The following is a 16,725-nucleotide window of genomic DNA, read 5'->3' on the forward strand; positions in this document are numbered from 1 at the left end:
AACCAAAAGGGGAGTTTCGTGCTGGAGAACTGGAGAATAAGAGCACACGTGTCCCCCTGTGCCCTCCTCAGAGCTCCTTTTAAAGGACAATTTCCTTATGCTAATGCCAAAGTACTGCGGAACAGGCTCCCGGGCACACATGGGCACGTACAGCATCCCCCTCATGGCTTACTCCATTAGAAACTACAGAACACCTTTCTGTCCCCTTAACTCAGATTTAGATACAGAAAAACAAGCCTGCCCTTAAATCTTGAAGTAAATGACTCAAGGTACTCTGCTGCTGGTCAGAAAAGTAGATCAGCTGTGACTTTTACAACCATCAGGCAACAGCACTAGGAAAAGAGTAATTAACTCAGTAGGCTATGGCTCAGGAGAGCTGTTTCACCTCCTCATGTGGCCACCATTTTCTGTGTGACCAGGGGAGTGACCCACAGGGCAGATGCCCAACATGGGCTTGGAATTTCCTTGGATTTCAGGTGCCAGCAGGAAGGATAATCACTGCTCCAGCCTCTGTGTAGAGTTGCACGTCTGCAACTAGAATAGCCACTAAGAGTTCCCAGCACCTGAAACCACCAGCACCAGCAGGAGCAGAGCTGGGAGCTGAAACTGCAAGAGGACAGGCCTTTATGAAATAAAAACATCACTATGTGGTCAAGTGATGAAGGTAACACCTCACAGGCCCTCCGAACAGACGGGAACTGCAGTGGGAATTGCTAGGGCAAGTGTCGTAACTGGGAGAACTGAAGTGTGCTGCCCAGGAGAGGTTCAGCCGGCATTCCTGCAGGAGCAGCAGCATCCCAGGCTGTGAGTGACAGAGCAAACACAACCGAATCCTCTTCCAACTCCTCCTAACGTTATACGAGGCTTTGATCTAAGCCCATTTCTGACATCTCAGCTGCTCAGATGGAGAAGCGAGAACGGTTCAGCCCGAGAGCTCTTCTCATGACCCTGAGACAGGAACGGCTTTATCCAAACCCCCCAGAGAAACAAGAGCGCTACGGGCAATGCTCTAAATATTTAATGTTTACACAACACTCAGAATACAAATGGCATTTCAAAGAGAAGAAAACTCCTGTCTCCTGCAAGCTCCCCGGGGACTTTTCATGTGCGTTTTTCAGCATGACTGACGTCTGCCTGCACAATAAAAACGGATCGCAATTCCCGTGTGCCTCCCAAAACACCCTGCTGTCCCTGTGCCTGTCCCTGCGAGCTCAGAACACCCACCATGTCACTTGGGGGGGGAAACCCGCCTCACCCACAGCACCCCATGGAGGCACGATGACTCGCCCCAGGGCACAGTCGCTGTGGGAGAGGAGCCAGCCTCTCCCTCCAGTGCCTTAGCACTGCTGGGCACCGCCTGCTCCCATAGGACATGCCCACAGCCAGGCGCAGGCTGAGGTGCACTCAAGGGCGATGGGAGCTGCCCGCAGCACCAAAGGGGCACCAGGCACCGGAGCCAAAGCGACCCTCGGACCGGGCACCACCGCACTCCCCTCAGCACCCTCCCGCCATCGCACCGCGCCCACCACAACATGGCTGCGGCCGCCCGCGCACCGTTGGGCGAGGCCGCCACCTAGCGGTGCGCGGCGGCGGTGCCGTCCGGCCCAGGCCCCGGTGAGGGCAGCGGTGCCCGGCAGTGGTGACCGCTGCGGGGCGAGCCTCGGGCCGGCGGCTCGATCGCCCTCCCCGAGCCCCGGCTGCTGCGCCGCGATGGGCAGAACGTCCCCAGTGGCCGGGCTGGGGTCGGCTGCGGAAGGGACTTCCCTCACAACCCCAGGCATGAGCGCTCTGGGGCTGCAGGAGGGCGATGAAGCCGCAAGCGGTGTCCTTGATTAACGCACAGGTGCTCGGGGCTCCCAGCTGGGAGGTGAGGGGTGCCCTTACCCACCTCCCAGAGCCGAGGGACTGCCCTCAGCCCAGCCATGATCCCGCTCCAGCCAGGCCGCCCCATGTGCCGTCGCTTCATGGAGGAGCGGCTCCCGCCGACCGCCCTGCCCGGGGAGGAGGTGTCGGTGCGTACCATGGCCTGTGCCCCTCGATAGGGGCTCACAGGTCGCAGCCATTTGTGGCCGGGGCTTGGAGGAGGGCTGGGCTCTGAAGGGCTCCAGGCCAGCCGGGTCTGTGTTTGTCCTGCGGCCATTTCCTCAGGCTGGGACCGCTGTGGAGCTAAGCTCCTCTGCTCCTCAGTCTCCTTTCCGTGACCAGCCTGCCTCCAAATAACTCCAGACACCCTTTTCACATCTTGCTCTGCCAGGGAACCTGAGAGGTGGCAATGCTGCCTTGTGTTGTGGTCTCTGAGTTGCAGGATTTGGCCTTTTATTTCTCAAGGTTTAGAAGTTTTAATTATGATTGTGGTTGGGGGGTAAATCCTGCCCTTTACACTCAGTGGGCAATAAACTTCTCTGTAGCCAGGGGCAATGCACAGCTCTGAGCACTCCCAGGCAGCAGGAGGGTGATGAAGCTGCAAGCTTCTGTGCCCTCTGTTTTAGGGGTTTTTCTTCCTTTCACTCGATGTGCAGAAGGTTCACTGGGAGTGATCCATCGGTTCGGGACTGATCCCTCACTACAGTCACTTCTGTAATTTATGCTATGGAAGAAAGTGTCAGAATCCCAAGGTGAAAGGGATGAGTGGTTTGGATTCAAAATGCTGTTGTTGAGCAGAATAAAACCTGAGAGCTTTTTGTAGGTTGTGGTTAGTTTTCAGATTCTGCCTCTGGGGCTCTTCTCTGTACAAAACTGCTTATATTGGAAAGAGTAGAATAAACATGTAAGATTTAAGTAGAATCTCTGCTGGAAACCACCTAATGTTTTATTAACAAAGTGCCCCATGAGTCAGGTGAATAATAGATGAACATAGCTCCGGTGGGACACAAGAACCTGACTGTGGAGTGTGTCTGCAAGGTGATGGGCAGGTTGCAGGAAGGCAGAGCTGGAGGACACTGCCTGGGTCAAAACAGCCCCTCGTAGTCTCTGGTAGCCATGTAATGAGTGCAGCTGTAGCACAGGCTGTGTCCTCTCTGCAGCTGTGGGTGATTCTGTGTTAGGCACAGCTGTGAGTGTGAAGCACTGTGATGAGGCCGAGTGCTGCAGCCCTGGCTGTGTTGCCCTGGGATGTGCTGCAGGGCCTGAGGAGCGGCTGGATTCAAGGACCAAGGGGTGCTGGATTTGCTGGTGGATGCAGGGTTGTGCAGATGGTAAGGTGTTCCCTTGCAGGGGAGAGCATGGGGTGCAGAGCTGGGTGCTAAATGTACAGATGTATGGGAGTCACTGCCTTGTGAAGGAGCAAGTTCTATTGTTTACTTGCGCTGTGAGGTGCCTTTACCCAAAGGGCCAGCTCTGGCCTTTTGTTTGCCTGCTGAGGGTGCTGGCATGAGAAAAGTTTGAAAAGCAGCAATTCTAGAGCAAGGGAGAGTGGTGGGGCACTGCTGTGCAGGGTGTTAGCAGGCTGTGCAAGGTAGCAATCAGGAACCTGGAAATGCAGCAGAGTTGTTGATGTGTAATTAATCTGCCCTGTTTTCCATCCAAAAAAAGAAGATGCCTCCAACTAGCCTAGAGGACTGTGGGGTGATGGTGCTCAGGACACCTCCAACAGGGAAGCTGTTGAGCTGTTTAGCTGGGAACATCCAGGGATTTCTGGTACTGTGTTGGAAGGTTAAACAGTCCATAGTAAGTGAGACCTTTTTTCAGACCACAGCGGTCTGCGCGAGCATGTCTCTTTGAATGCTTTGGTTGAACTACGAGCATTTTCTGCTGTGGTTCTCCAGTGAGACCAGAGCTGTCTGAGTGCCCTTTGGTGCCACCCGTGTGGCTCATCTTGCTGCCTGTCTAGAGGAATTCCTGTTTCTGACAAGACTTCCAGCAGGAGATCCTCCTCAGCCCAGACAAATTGCATACAATCCTTGGATTGTGCCACCAGATTTAATACTCGTATGAAAAAGTTCTCCTGATGGTGTTTCACGTTGGATCAAACGCAGCTACTGTGAGAACATGACAATATAAACTGGGAATATTTATTATCAGCTCGCAAAAAGTGGAATTTTGTTGAACTCACATGGGATTTTTCATGTTCTTCTCTCAACTGTGCCAATGAATCACAGTGCGCGTGGTGTGTATAGGCAGACGTCAGCTTTTTTTTATGATCTAAACTCTAGTCTACTTAATCATGAATTGAAAACATGTGGCTTTAGTATGTAGGGCTTTTTTACTCATTAAATATTAAAACTCTAGTGGCAGATTCCAGGGACTTTCTGTCCAGATTTCAGCATGCCTTCAAAGGAAGGGGGGTAAGTGCTTTATGGGAGAGCAAACAGTCCTGCAGCGAACCTTGCAGTACAGAAATTTATGATACTACTTAACATTTCATCTTCAGAGCATTTTCTGGATGTAACTCATCCCCTGAGAGCCAAACTTCTTTAAGCAAAAAGATGTGCTGAATGGCAAGGTTTGGGAGAAGGAGTGGACCTATTTGTAAACTTAGACTGGTTAGGCTAAAATAAAGGGGACTAAATGGAGGAAGCAAATTAGGGAGGCTCTCTAGAACTACTGGTACATGTGAAATTTTGTAATGTATTCTGAAATGGTGCTTATTCAAAAATTGGACTGCATTTACTAAGATATAAATAAAAGCCACATGGGGTAAAACAAAGGTGTTATCATCCTCAAATGAGAAAAAACTCATGTGAAATTAATCCAAATGTTTAGGCTTCACCCAAAAGGAAATTGAGGCTGAGCAGAGTATGGAGAGAAGTTTGTCTCACCAAAGCCATTTCTTGATGAGAATTTATTTTTGTCTTATTTTGCCACGGCACAAAGAAAAGTATTTTCTGGGTTCTCAACTACGTTGTAACCCCCATGAAGTGATAACGTCTTGTGTTACTAGCACAGGTTGAGAAGCAAGATGGGATGAGTGCCTGAGTGAGGCTGGGCAGGTTCGTGAAGGATCAGAGATGGAGAGCTGGTTCAGTGCTGCTCAGCCTCCTGCGGGCTGAGGCTGCGACCTCTGCAGTCTCTTCTGTGGCTTCTTCTCATTCAGGTTGTTTCCGCCTCCACAAGTGAAATGGGAACAGCAAAATTGGGCAGTTCTAGGCTGTGAACAGTCAAGGCAGGACAAAGTGTGCAAGAGGTGTCCCTGAGGCTGCTGCAGGCTTGCCACTGCACTGAGGGTCAGGGGCACAAAGCCACCCATTGGGTTTTGCTGTATCTCCTGGTCTGCAGAACCCCATCCTGCTGTGAGTCCCACAGAAGCTGTGTGTGGCTCTTCTTCATGGCCTGGACAGGCCATTGTCAGAAGGGACACACGGAGGCAGAAACATTGACGCTGGCTTTATGCAAGTGAGGAACAGTGTGCAGCCTAATAAGGAATATAATTTTTTTCATGGTGCACATTAATCTGCCCTGTTTTCCATACAAAAAATGATGCCTGCAACTCTTGCCAAACAGCCTCGCCTCATCTCCTCCTTTAAAAGTTCATTCGCAGTTACAGCCACAATTGCAGCTAGGAAGCAGTTTACTGGGAGTAAACAAGGCTGCATTTTGGGTCAGCTCTGAGGGTTTCCGTGACTCTGTAAGGGTCATCCCGACATACACCCCCCCTGGTGATGTGATCTTGGTACAGTCCAAAGAGTTCCAGGTTAAGAAGCCGAGGGGATCTTTGTTTGCAGGAGTCCTGCTGGAGTTTGATGTGTCTCAGAGCAGGAACAGACCTCAGCCAGGTAAGTGCAGAGGTAGCCTGAAAAGTGGGGTTTACTTGGTCTGCGCCTTTATCACCAGGATGAAAACTCTGTTTTACTTGTAATGAGCACTTCAGCCAGTGCAGAGAGAAAATGCTTTTGTCTACTGCAGTAATAATGTACCTTTTGTTCAGAAAGTCACATCGCGACTTAACCGTGTGTTAACTCTGAGCCAGGAGCTCATCGTGATTTATTGCAAAAGCATGGTTGCTCTCATTCCTTCTGGGATAACTGATCTGATGTTAGACTTCCCTCTGACAGTTACACTGAATAAGGGGGCCTGGCTGATAAAGAGTGATTTGATCTCAGTGCTCATATAATTCCATTCTCCATACTGTCTCTTATCTCCCAAAATACTGTTTGTTCTTGCTGAGGATTCTTTTGTGGTGAAATTGAAGTGGGGATTTAACTTCTTCTTTATTGTTGTTCTTGTGAAAGAGATTTTTACACTGTGTCTAAAATAATAGATAAGTGGATACATAAAATAATGGAGTGGCCTGATAGGGAATTGCCCATTAATTTGCAGTCATGGTCTTTCTTTAAACTGAGTCTTATGAAAAGGCAGAATGGGGGGATCCTGGAATTCTGAAGAAAGTTGTTTCCTGAGGTTTCAGCACAAAAGCTTAGCTTGAGTGAATTAGCCAACGTTGCTGTTAGTGTTTGCTTGAGAGCTTGTTATAGATCACTTGGCTTGGCTTAATGTTAATTGTAACAGTTGGTATCTCTTCTGTGAAATTGGTTTTTTTTTAAGCTCAAAACTGTAGTTGTACCTCTGTAGTTAGCTGCAAATCTGGCTGGTCTTGAAGCTGTGGTGGAAGCCACTCAAGGGCAAATCTAACTTGCGCTGTGCAGATACCTGTGCACTTTGGAAAACCCTCTCTGCCTGCATATCCTTTAACCTGTGTCCCACAGCCACTTTGTGTCCTCACTAAAAAGAGACAGTTAAGCTAAAAGATCAAGCTGTTCTATGATTGTATCCTGTGCAATGTACACAGCCTGACACAGGACTCCTTTCACCAGAGAAAAGTGGCAGCATAAAATGAGCAAGGGGCAAGTCCTGAGGTAGAAATGACCACCGTGAGTACTTGCTTCTGAGGCCTTTTGAAAAGGCAGCATGTGCTCATGATGCTGGTGCATGGTTGTTTAGAACAGCACTTTAATCTGCTTGTCTACTGCAGGTGCATGTGCACATTTTGATCTGTAGTGCCATGTGTTCATCCTTGTACTCTCACCCTGGCTGCTCTTGGAGTTGGAGACCCTCAGAGTCTGGATGTGCAACTTCTGAGTGCTGGCTGAGATCTAACAAGGGGCTTGAGCATCTGCAGTGGGGGCAGAGGCCAAATGCCAGGGCCTGAAGGCTAAGATGTAGTCTAAAAAACTTGACTCAAGCTGCCACTTTAATGCCTGAGCTGTAAGTGCCACATAGGCCTATAGCTCGTGGACTTAGTCTGCCTTTAACTTAGTACCTGCTCACTACAACAGAGCGGCTCAGTGCACTGTGGGTTTCCAGTGGTGCCTCTGACTGAGCCTCTCTGGGTCTTGGTGTAAGAGCCCTCCCAGCAATTTGCTTGCTGTGTGTGGACAGGACCAAGCCTCCCACAAAACACGGTTGTAAAATACCCCACTTTTCTAATTTGGTTGAAGGCAGTGGGGCCGTATGTGCTACTGCTGCTTGACAGAGAGCACTCACCAGGAAGTAATTCTCTCTGAGAGAGAGCAGAGGCAAAATTCTGCTTTGCTGTTGACTCCATTCCTTTTTAAGTCTTTGCCCAAGGGGAGAGAGAGAAAATGGTTTGAAGTTATTTCATAGGCAACTGCACTGGGATAAACTCACTGAAAAGGCAAGGAGGGGAGAGAGGAAGTAGAGCCAAAGTTTACCCTCTCTGAGTGTGTTCTGCCAGGACTTTGAGTAGTTTTGACCATGAAATCATCATTTTACCACTGAGTAATCTCATGCACACATGGGTGTTGATTTTGCTCAGTTTTCAAGCTGACCATCAGTGAGATCTGAAGGAAAAGCCTGGTTAAACACCTTGATTTTGCAGTACAAGTGTTGTGATTGATTTAACTGTAGGAAAGTTTTGGTTTGTAGCCAAATGATTCTACCAGTCCCTGATGCTGCCCATGAAAGCAAACAGGTTGTGTCCAGTCCTGTTTCTGTGGCCCGGTTAGTCTCCCCTGCTCAGAAGTGATAAGATAGGGACAGGTACTCCCGGATGAAAATATGGGAGTTTTCCTCTCTATGCTAAGTATGGCAAAAACTGCACAGGAGGAGTGTTGGCCCCTGCCTGCTTCTGTGAGAAGGCAAATGCTTTTGTCTCCTTCCCTTAGCCAATTCTTGAGCTGAGCTAGATGGAGAAACCTTTATATGCCTGTTAAAGTACCGAGTTACAGAAGCCATAAAATAGTCAAATTAAACTTATTTTGTTGAAAAATCCAAATGCTGCACAATCCTGGTATCCCCAGAGCATGCAAGAAAACTCAGTATTTCATCCAAGCAGGGAGGGCGCTGCCATCCAGAACAACTGAGAAGCCCTGGGGCCACAGTTGTTAATACTGGACTGGGTGCTATTAAATTATCCTGTGCAGCAAATTTGATCCAAATTGAGTGCGTTCTTACTAATGTAATTGCATATTCACACAGTATAGGTTTTACACTGACTATACTTTTATTTTGGCTTATGCAGAAGAGAGGATACCTGATCCAGCATAGACTCCCAGTGCAGTTAGTGCGTTGAGCTGTTTAAAGAACTTGAATGAGCACGTTCCTCCAGTAGTGATGCTCTGTGCTATGGGCAGGGATGATCCTGATGGAACAGTGGAACAGCTAACATCACGGAACCTCGATGTCCGTGCAGTGGAAGCTCTTCAGCTGCTTTAAATTCCCCCACGCTCTTAATACAAACTTGCAGAGTCACTGTTTTGTAAAGACCCGTGGTCATCCTGCACGGGAAGAGGCGGCAGTAACCTTTTCCAGCTGGAGCCCTGGATGTGCCTTTAATTAGTTTTGTGGAAAAGCAGTTCAAAGTAATTTAAAGCTTTTGGCTGCCGGGCTGCTTTTTGGGAAGCACCCACTGATGATTGCTGTGAAGCAAGCCATGAGTTTGGAGAAAGAGATGTTTAGGAAAATAGTAAACTATGTTTGCAAACAGTTAAATACTTGAATCCCTGTTTTGCTGTCACAGTCCAAACGGTGGCTTTGAGGTTTGGTGATAAGTCAGTACTGAAATAGCAGAGTTTAGACCTGGGAGGGTTTTGTGTGTTGTCAAGAGAAGCACAAATGCAGTTACAAAAGAGAAACCCAAGAACCATGTGTTGGTGGTTATTATTTGTAAGGCTATTGTTTGCATGAAACAAAAGCAAGCTTGGTATCTGCAAATGGATAATAATCTTTAAAACTGGGATGCTGTCCCAGAGCATGGCATGCGTTTTGTGTGTCCTTTCTGGCATCTTTCCATGGTCTTCCCAGACAGCAGCTCCTGGAACATCAGGACTGTGGTTGTGAGGCTGGGGTGTGCTTGAGCTTGGACAGTTTCATCTCAGGATCCACTTGCTGGAAGAAGCAGTTTCATGTTCAGAGCTGTGCTCAAATACACTTTGCCCTTTTAGACCTGGTGCTGTGCACGGAAATTCCTTTGAGCCCTGCAGCTGGACAGAAAAGTGGGGTGCATGATAAAATGTATGTGTTACAACACGCCCGGCTCTTCCTTGAAGAGGAGTTCCATGTGGAACAGAGGGTTCAGTGCAGCTGCTTGGCAGTGCTGCTGGGACCAAAAGTGCTGGTTTTTGTTAAGGCAGACCCGGCTCTGCGCTGGGTTTCTCCTGCAGGGATGGGAGCAGGAGGGATGTGTTTGCATGCAAGCTAGCTGGCTGCTGAGGGGTGCTCTTAACGGCTGCAGTAACTTCTTTCTCTGCCTTTACCCTTGTGTGTCGCTTAGCTACGCAGGGTAACAAAAATGGGCTGAGAAGAGATTACTTCTGTTAGATTTTGTGTGCTTATTGCATGAATTTAATGGCAGCGAGGATGTAATTTCCCCCTCGCGCCTGTCTGGACTGTTAAGTCAGTCTTGTTTGTTGTGGATCTTCTATGTTGCAGCTGGGGAAGAGAAAGGTTAAGACAGGAAAATGTGGGTGTAAAGGAATACTGTTGGGTAGTGGAAATAATCCTTGACGCTCATCTTAATGCGCTTGCGAAGAACTGGATTTCCAGTGAAGGTCCCTTTAATTTAAGGCTGCTAATAATGCCAGGAGCTGGTATTTGCCACCGTGTTGAATGTGATTTAGCCTTACTCTTGCTGGCTCTGATGGGGGGAAGCATCTCTGAGTATTAACTGTAAGTAAAAATGCAATGCTGCTGTTGTCAGGCTGAGGAAGGGACTCTGCAAGTAGAGCCTTATTGAAAGGAGATCTGTACTGGCTTGTCTTTGCTGTTCTGCTGAAATCCCTTTTCTGATTAAAATAGGAATTTCACTGGATAAAGAGATGGTCAGGGAAACACTTTAAAGCTCCGTGGTTGAAAGCTGAGAGATGTGGGACCTCCTGTACTGCTGATATCAAGGGGGATTGCCGTGGTGCTGTAGAAACATTGGGGTCTGCTGCCGAGAGAGGCGAAGTGCTGAGGAGCTCAGCTCGGAGGCTGGGAAAGACAAAAAGCAAATCTGTAACTGTATGTGGTAGAGGAAATAAACCAAACCCACAGGAACAGCCGGCCTGTAGAGCTGTTCAGGGGGATTTTTCCCCTTCCTCTCTCTTTGGTGCCTCCCCTGGAGTGGTCCCTTTCTCTCTGCAGAGCAGCAGAGCGTTTACAAACTGGGGGGGGTATTTTTAGGACCGTGCTTCTTGGCCCTCCTTACACTGAGCACAGCTCACTGTATCACATGATGGCACAGGGAGCCCTGCACAGAGCTGCTGCCAAGCCCTGCTTGGTGTTTCCTCAGTGCAACCGTACACCGAGTATCAGCCCAAGCAGAGGTAAATCTGTTGGGTGCAGAGCAGATGTGAACTCGAGAAAGGAGGAGGGAGTGTGGTTCTTAGATCTGATGTTCATCTGAGTGTCAAAAACTGAGAGCTGCTTCAAAACTAAACCTTGGAGTGGGAGCCTGGTGCCTGCTGCCTGTCTTGGCTGGGTTGGCCCATGTCCTGGTAGGTGAACACCCCAGGAGAGGAGGGGCTCAGCTGTGGCCCTCCATCCTCAGTGCTCAAACCAGGAGGCTGTTGTATAGAAACTGCATTTAGATTCTTTACTGTGGACTTCCCAACACGAAAAAGACTTCTGTTGTGTTTCACAAGGGTCGGTTTGGGTTCCTGCTGGTTCACCGGATGATGGTGGGACTTCAGCTCCAGAGCTCGGTGTCTCCTGGGTGGATGCAAAGCAGTGAGCAGCCAGGCTGGACGGGCCCTGGGAGCCTGTGTCCCTTTCCGACACACACTCAGGATGGCACCGGGAGCCTGGAGAAGAGCAGGCTGGCAGCCTGGCAGAAGCCTCCTCCTTGCCAGCATTCCCCTTGGCGAGCACTGCCCCGCAGAGCCCAGGGTGAGGCAGGGAGCAGCTGGATTTCACGTGCTGTGCTTTATGGCCACATTCTGTGCATTGCTGTTGTGCAACGGGGTGTTAATCCTGGAAGGACTTGTGTTCCAATCCAGCAGATAGAAGGGGAGAAAGGGTGGGGAAATGAGGTCATTGAAGACCTATCTCTATGAATTAGGCAGTGACAGCTGAAAGCCTTATCACCCAGGGGCTGTTTCAAAACAAGCATATCTTGAAAGTAGGCTCGGTTTAGAATGTTAGTTGACACAGGGGGAATTGTTAATAAGCAGGAATGCCAGTTACCATGAAATAATCCATAGCCACCCAAATTAGCCAAACTCTTCATTTTTTCTCTTTTTCCCTGTACTGTCTCTGTATAACTGAGAAGTTGCTCTGCACTTGAATTTGAAGAACTGTTTTGTGGGGGAAAGCAGGTCTATTTGCCTTGTCTTGGGAGGCATCTGCCAAGTGAGATGCCTTGTGACTCTCTTTTTTTGAGGGAGATAATTAACAAGAAAATGCCCTTAAGAAAAGGGAAATTGCTAAAAATGGCACAGTATCAACATTTACTGCTGGATTTTTAGCCCTGAGAAAGGATGAAGAATGAGCTGGCATTTGAAGATTTGGCTGGTTGAAATATCAAGAATAAACTGGTTCTTTGTCGTATCTTTTTGCCCTGTAAAATTCTGCTGGTAGAAATCATCTGGTACTTACCCTTAGGTGTAGATTACTCTGCACATGGTTAGGAGGCTTTGGAATGGGTGCAAGAATGGCAACAAGGTAGAAGAGCATTCCTGAATACTCTCCTCATTCCCATGAGTGAAGGCGTGACAGCAGCATTTGTCATCCTTGAAGGACCATCTAATTTCTTTTGGGGCAGGAGTGGAAAGGAGTGAGAGAAGAGAGGCATGGTGTTCAAACCATCCTTTAGGATATTTTGGCCATAGCAGCTTTCACTCACGAGAAAAAAAGACCATGATAAATGCAACATTTCCAAGTGTTCCTTATTGTTGTTCTGTATTTCTCCTGTTGTGCTCACTTGTGTGCCTGGAAAGGCTTGTGCCCAGCTTGGTTTAGTTTTCTGGAAATCTATGGAATCTCATCCAATTCGTGCTGCGAGTGGCTTGAGGAGTATGATCTGAGATCACTGCAACAGCACACAGCAAGGAGGCTGCTAGGACAATGTGATGCTGTGCTCTGTTGCATGCATGTTGTTTAATTCTTATGATCTGACTTCAGGACAAGCTGTGTCTTTTATTGCTGCAGGTAACTCAAGGAAGGGAAGATACGTCTCAAACCCGTGGTGGGAAGGAAGAGGAAAGGAATTGACACACAGGAGTGTTCCAAACAGAGTAAGTTCAGATACTCTCTCCACTCCCTCCCTTGAAATATAAGTAGTATCCCTCATGTCCCCCAGACTTCAAACTATGCTGAATGATTTCTGTAGTTGACTTCTGATCTGCAGAATGTCTTTAAGTAATTTATATGAGCTGTGTGGCTATGACCAAAAACTTGCCATGTTAACATTGTCACAATTCTGGGAACTAAGGCCTGAGAGCAAGTTGTTTTGGGTTTTTTTTGTTGGGAGTTTGTTTCTTAATATTTGCTACTTCTGGGAATTCAGTTCCCTGAGATATAACATGAAGTTCAAAGACAATGATACCAGCCAAATAATTGTCATTTGAATTAAGATGGAGAACTGTGGAAATCTGGTTTTGGTTTTATTTAGGCAGAAGAGTTGAAGTAGTTAATTAAAGCTTTAGTAGTCAGAAGAAGAATGTAGGCCTGAAAGATGGTCCAGCCCTTTGCACATGGTACAGACTGAGAGCCCCACTCTGTAACCTCTGCAGTCAATTAGACAAAGCAAAATGCTGGTTTTGTGCCTGGTCTGGATTCTCTAATGTCTTGCCTGATAAGAGTTCTGTTCAGCCAAAAATACCATCGTAGTCTACTATTTAACAATCTATTTTTTTTCTAACAGAAATCAGTAATTAATCTTGTTTAGAACAAGTTATATGCTCTGTTGTTAAAGACTGAGTGGTATCATCTCTGAACTTTAAAGAGCCTTCCTAATTTACACAAGCCAATATTCATCTTATCTAGACAGAAAGATATGTCTTCATCAGTGCAACTCTTCAGAGATCAGAAGTACCACGAGCTGAAAGGTCAGTGTACACAGCAGAGACGGCTCTTCGAAGATCCTGAGTTCCCAGCCTCAGATGAGTCCCTTTTCTACCAGTCAGCATCACGGAGGAAAGTTGAGTGGAAGCGCCCAAAGGTAACTGATGCTCTCCTTGTGAGGAGGTGCTCTTTGTATTGTTCTGCTCCTTCTGTCTTCTCTGTACTAAAACACAGTTATGTATGTTCTCCCTCCTGTTTTCCATTCATTTCCTGTCAGAGAGTGATTCAGACAGCAACCCCTCTGTGTCACACTGCTGTCCAAAATCAAAGTTATGCCTTACTGTAAAAAGACAAAAAGAAAGCATTCTGTGCAGCATAGTCGTGTGTTTTACTCTTGATGGCTCTCTAATAACAAGTAGCAGTGGGAGGTGATTCCAGCCATAGTGATATTTAAATCAGCCCTCTATTTAATTAAGAATACCAGTAATTAATTAAGAATACAGGTAGTAGGTCAATACAGGAATATATTGTGACTAAAGTCTTCATTTCCTCGGTCAGTCTGTGGATATGGACCTGTCTTGGTTGCTGTGTTGACAGAGGCATTTCAGCAAGGTGTTGAGATTCTTAATTGAAGTTTCTCTTCAATACCTGTCACTTCTGAGGGCCTGGTGTGTACACACAGTAATTGCAATATAACATCTGAGCTTTAGATACCCACTCTAGTGCCCCACCAAGTTGTTTTTAAGGTTAGATACAACCCTTGCAAAAACACTACAGAAAAGAAAATTTTACTAACTGAATAGATAGTGTCTTCCTGCCTGGAATACTGGAAACAATTCTAATAATAACATTGGGTTATTGTTCATTATTAGAGCTCTCTGCATGTTTTCAGAGTAACATGGTCCTTATTAAAATGTATGGGGAAAGGAAATCTCACAGCACCAAGGGGAATTTCTCCAATTTCAGATCATTTACATGTATAAACAAATGATGTGTAATTTTTCTTGGAGGAGAGAGTAGGAAAGAGAAGAGCCACAGCAAGGGGTCTATCTGAGGCAGCAAACCCAAGCCATCATTGGTGGAGTGGTCTTGTTACACTAAAAAACATGCTTAGATGTTTCTAACTGCCACCAATGCTGTGAATTGAGAGTCCTCCTTATAAGCACATACACACTTTCTGGTCAAAGCAAATGGGTTAATTTTTGTTCCGCAGGGAACTAGCTTGTGCTTCCAGAATCAGGTAGTTTGCTCTCTACATAGTGCCAAAAATAAAAGGAAACCATGTGTGTATAGTTGGCTGCCAGGTTACCTTTTGTATTAGCTGTACTGGAACCACAAAGCCCAGCTACATCTGGGTCTTAAGAGCTCTGAATGACATCTGCAATGTAAGAGAGGACTCTACACAGATGTGTAGCTGATGCAGAGCAGAGAAGGTGAGTTCCCAAGAGGTGTCTAAGCAAAACTTTGTTTTGTGGTGAACTTTGTCCTTGGCCATGTTTCAGAGAGGTTCTGGTGAAATCTTAGCAGCAAGTTTTACGCAGAGGGAATGGAGAGTTTTCCTTTGATATTGTGTCTGTGGATTTTGCCTTTGACTTGTATAAAATCTCGATTCCACACGAGTGATTTTGTATTCAAAATGAACAGCTATTGTCTGTACACAACCAGTAATGCTTATATCTGTTTGCCACTTTCATTAGCATTCTTACCAGGAAAACAAATGTGCAATTTGCTTCTAATTGTGACTAATGTACTAGACATTTCAAATTGTTAATATTGGGGTCTGTTAATTGGTTTGCTCTGAGGTTTTATGCTTCACGTACCTTGCATTTCTAAAGTAGTTCACAGCCATGAGCTGATAACTCAGAATAACACAAAATCGTTCCCAAATTTGACAACGTGGCTTTCCATCAGAAAGCGTAATCTGCTCTTGTGCTCTGACAAGTGTCATGAAAAGGACAGTGGAAGCCTCTAGTCAAGTGCACACAGTGTTTTTACCCTTAAGTGTGATGAATCTGTCCTTTATTTCACCCATGCCCATTTCTGGGATTGGTGTAAGCCTTCTGGAAGCACAAACTTGTGTGTCTTCTTAGAAAACATGATGCCAATGACAGTGTGATCTTCATATGCAGCTGGTGCTGTTCCTTGCCCTCTGTGGCAGGGGATAACAGATGAGGCTGGCCAAGGCTGTGCTGTATTTGCCAGGATGGCATGAGACTGGGTTGGTTATTCTTAATTTTTCCTTTTTTTCCTGTTTTCTTGGTGGTGGTCATTCCTCACAGCAGCCTCAATACTGAAATTTTAGTGAGCAGAGCAAGAGTTGCTTTCCGGTTTTCCAAGACGGACATGAGATTGAAGATCAGGGAGAATGAATCTGGAAAACAAACCAGAAGAATTCCAAAGTCGTTAGGTTTATTTGTATTTCTGTAGTGCTTTCCTGTTTATTGGAGTCTTTCAGGCCCTCCTAGAAGGGAAAATACCACGCAACCAGTCACAGCAAGGTCAGAGAAAGCCTTTGTGCTTCATCAGGGATGTGAAGAGCTGGAATCTAGTCAAGGATGCCATTTTAGGCCATTCTTTTGTGTGTTCATTCAAGGTGATCAGTTGTATGAAGTCTAGTTGAAGGCCAGCAACCAGGGGTCAATACTGAATCCAGTCCTGTTCAACATCTTCATTAAGGATCTGGATGATGATTCAGGGGCATTGGGCTAGAGACCTCCAAAGGTCCCTTTCAGTCTCAGTCATTCAGGGATTGTGTGGTGTTGTAAAGCTGTGCCTTCCTTGCTTGCCTTCCTTGCTCCAAGGAGGTGGAAGCTGCCTAAGTTCTCACAGTGAGCCTGACAGAACATCTTGAGGAAGAGGGGCCTGTATCTGTGCAGCAGAGCAGAGGTGAGGATCTACTTCCCAATGTTTGTTCATGGGTTGCCTCCTCTTTGCCATGTGGAGCTATATTGTACTCTAAGTTGACTGGCCGAATGCTTAATTGTCCTTTTGGAGTGATGGGCTTTCCAGAGTGTTTCTTTTTTTTGGAGAGGGAAATGGCCTTGCAATGTGAGCATAAGGCAAAGGCCTGAACTGTCATCTACTGAGACAGATCCTGAGTAGGTCACTTAGTCATCTTGCCTCATCAGCTCACCCAGAAACTACCGCTGTGTCTCCCCCAGTTATCCCCAGATGTTCATACAGCATCTTGAATGTGAAGGAACTAAATGGTGATACCCTGTTTCCTGTCTTCTCACCATCCACGTAGGCAGTGGATAGCCTGTCTGGGTGCTTCTACTTGTATATAATAATACAAGCAAGCAGCTTTTTGCTTTAGAAAGCCTGTGTAGCTGTGTGAGCAGTTAGGGA

General features: G+C 46.8%; 1 protein-coding gene across 3 annotated transcripts in view; it reads left to right on the forward strand.

Moving 5' to 3' along the window:
- Nucleotides 1-1,665: 1,665 nt before the first annotated feature.
- Nucleotides 1,666-16,725, forward strand: part of CAPN6 (calpain 6) — a 60,816-nt gene continuing 45,756 nt past the window's right edge. Inside the window, exons 1-3 of one of the 3 annotated variants that reach the window (XM_030497282.1) lie at nt 1,666-2,012; nt 12,523-12,608; nt 13,360-13,534. In XM_030497282.1, the coding sequence (XP_030353142.1) occupies nt 13,370-13,534 (165 nt within the window). In that variant the 5' untranslated portion in view covers nt 1,666-2,012; nt 12,523-12,608; nt 13,360-13,369. Of the gene's footprint in view, nt 2,013-5,629; nt 5,712-12,522; nt 12,609-13,359; nt 13,535-16,725 lie in introns of those variants that run through there. The other 2 variants (XM_030497284.1, XM_030497283.1) reach the window with 2 other exon arrangements.

This window comes from Strigops habroptila, chromosome 9, assembly GCF_004027225.2.
Source record: "Strigops habroptila isolate Jane chromosome 9, bStrHab1.2.pri, whole genome shotgun sequence".
NCBI lineage: Eukaryota > Metazoa > Chordata > Aves > Psittaciformes > Psittacidae > Strigops > Strigops habroptila.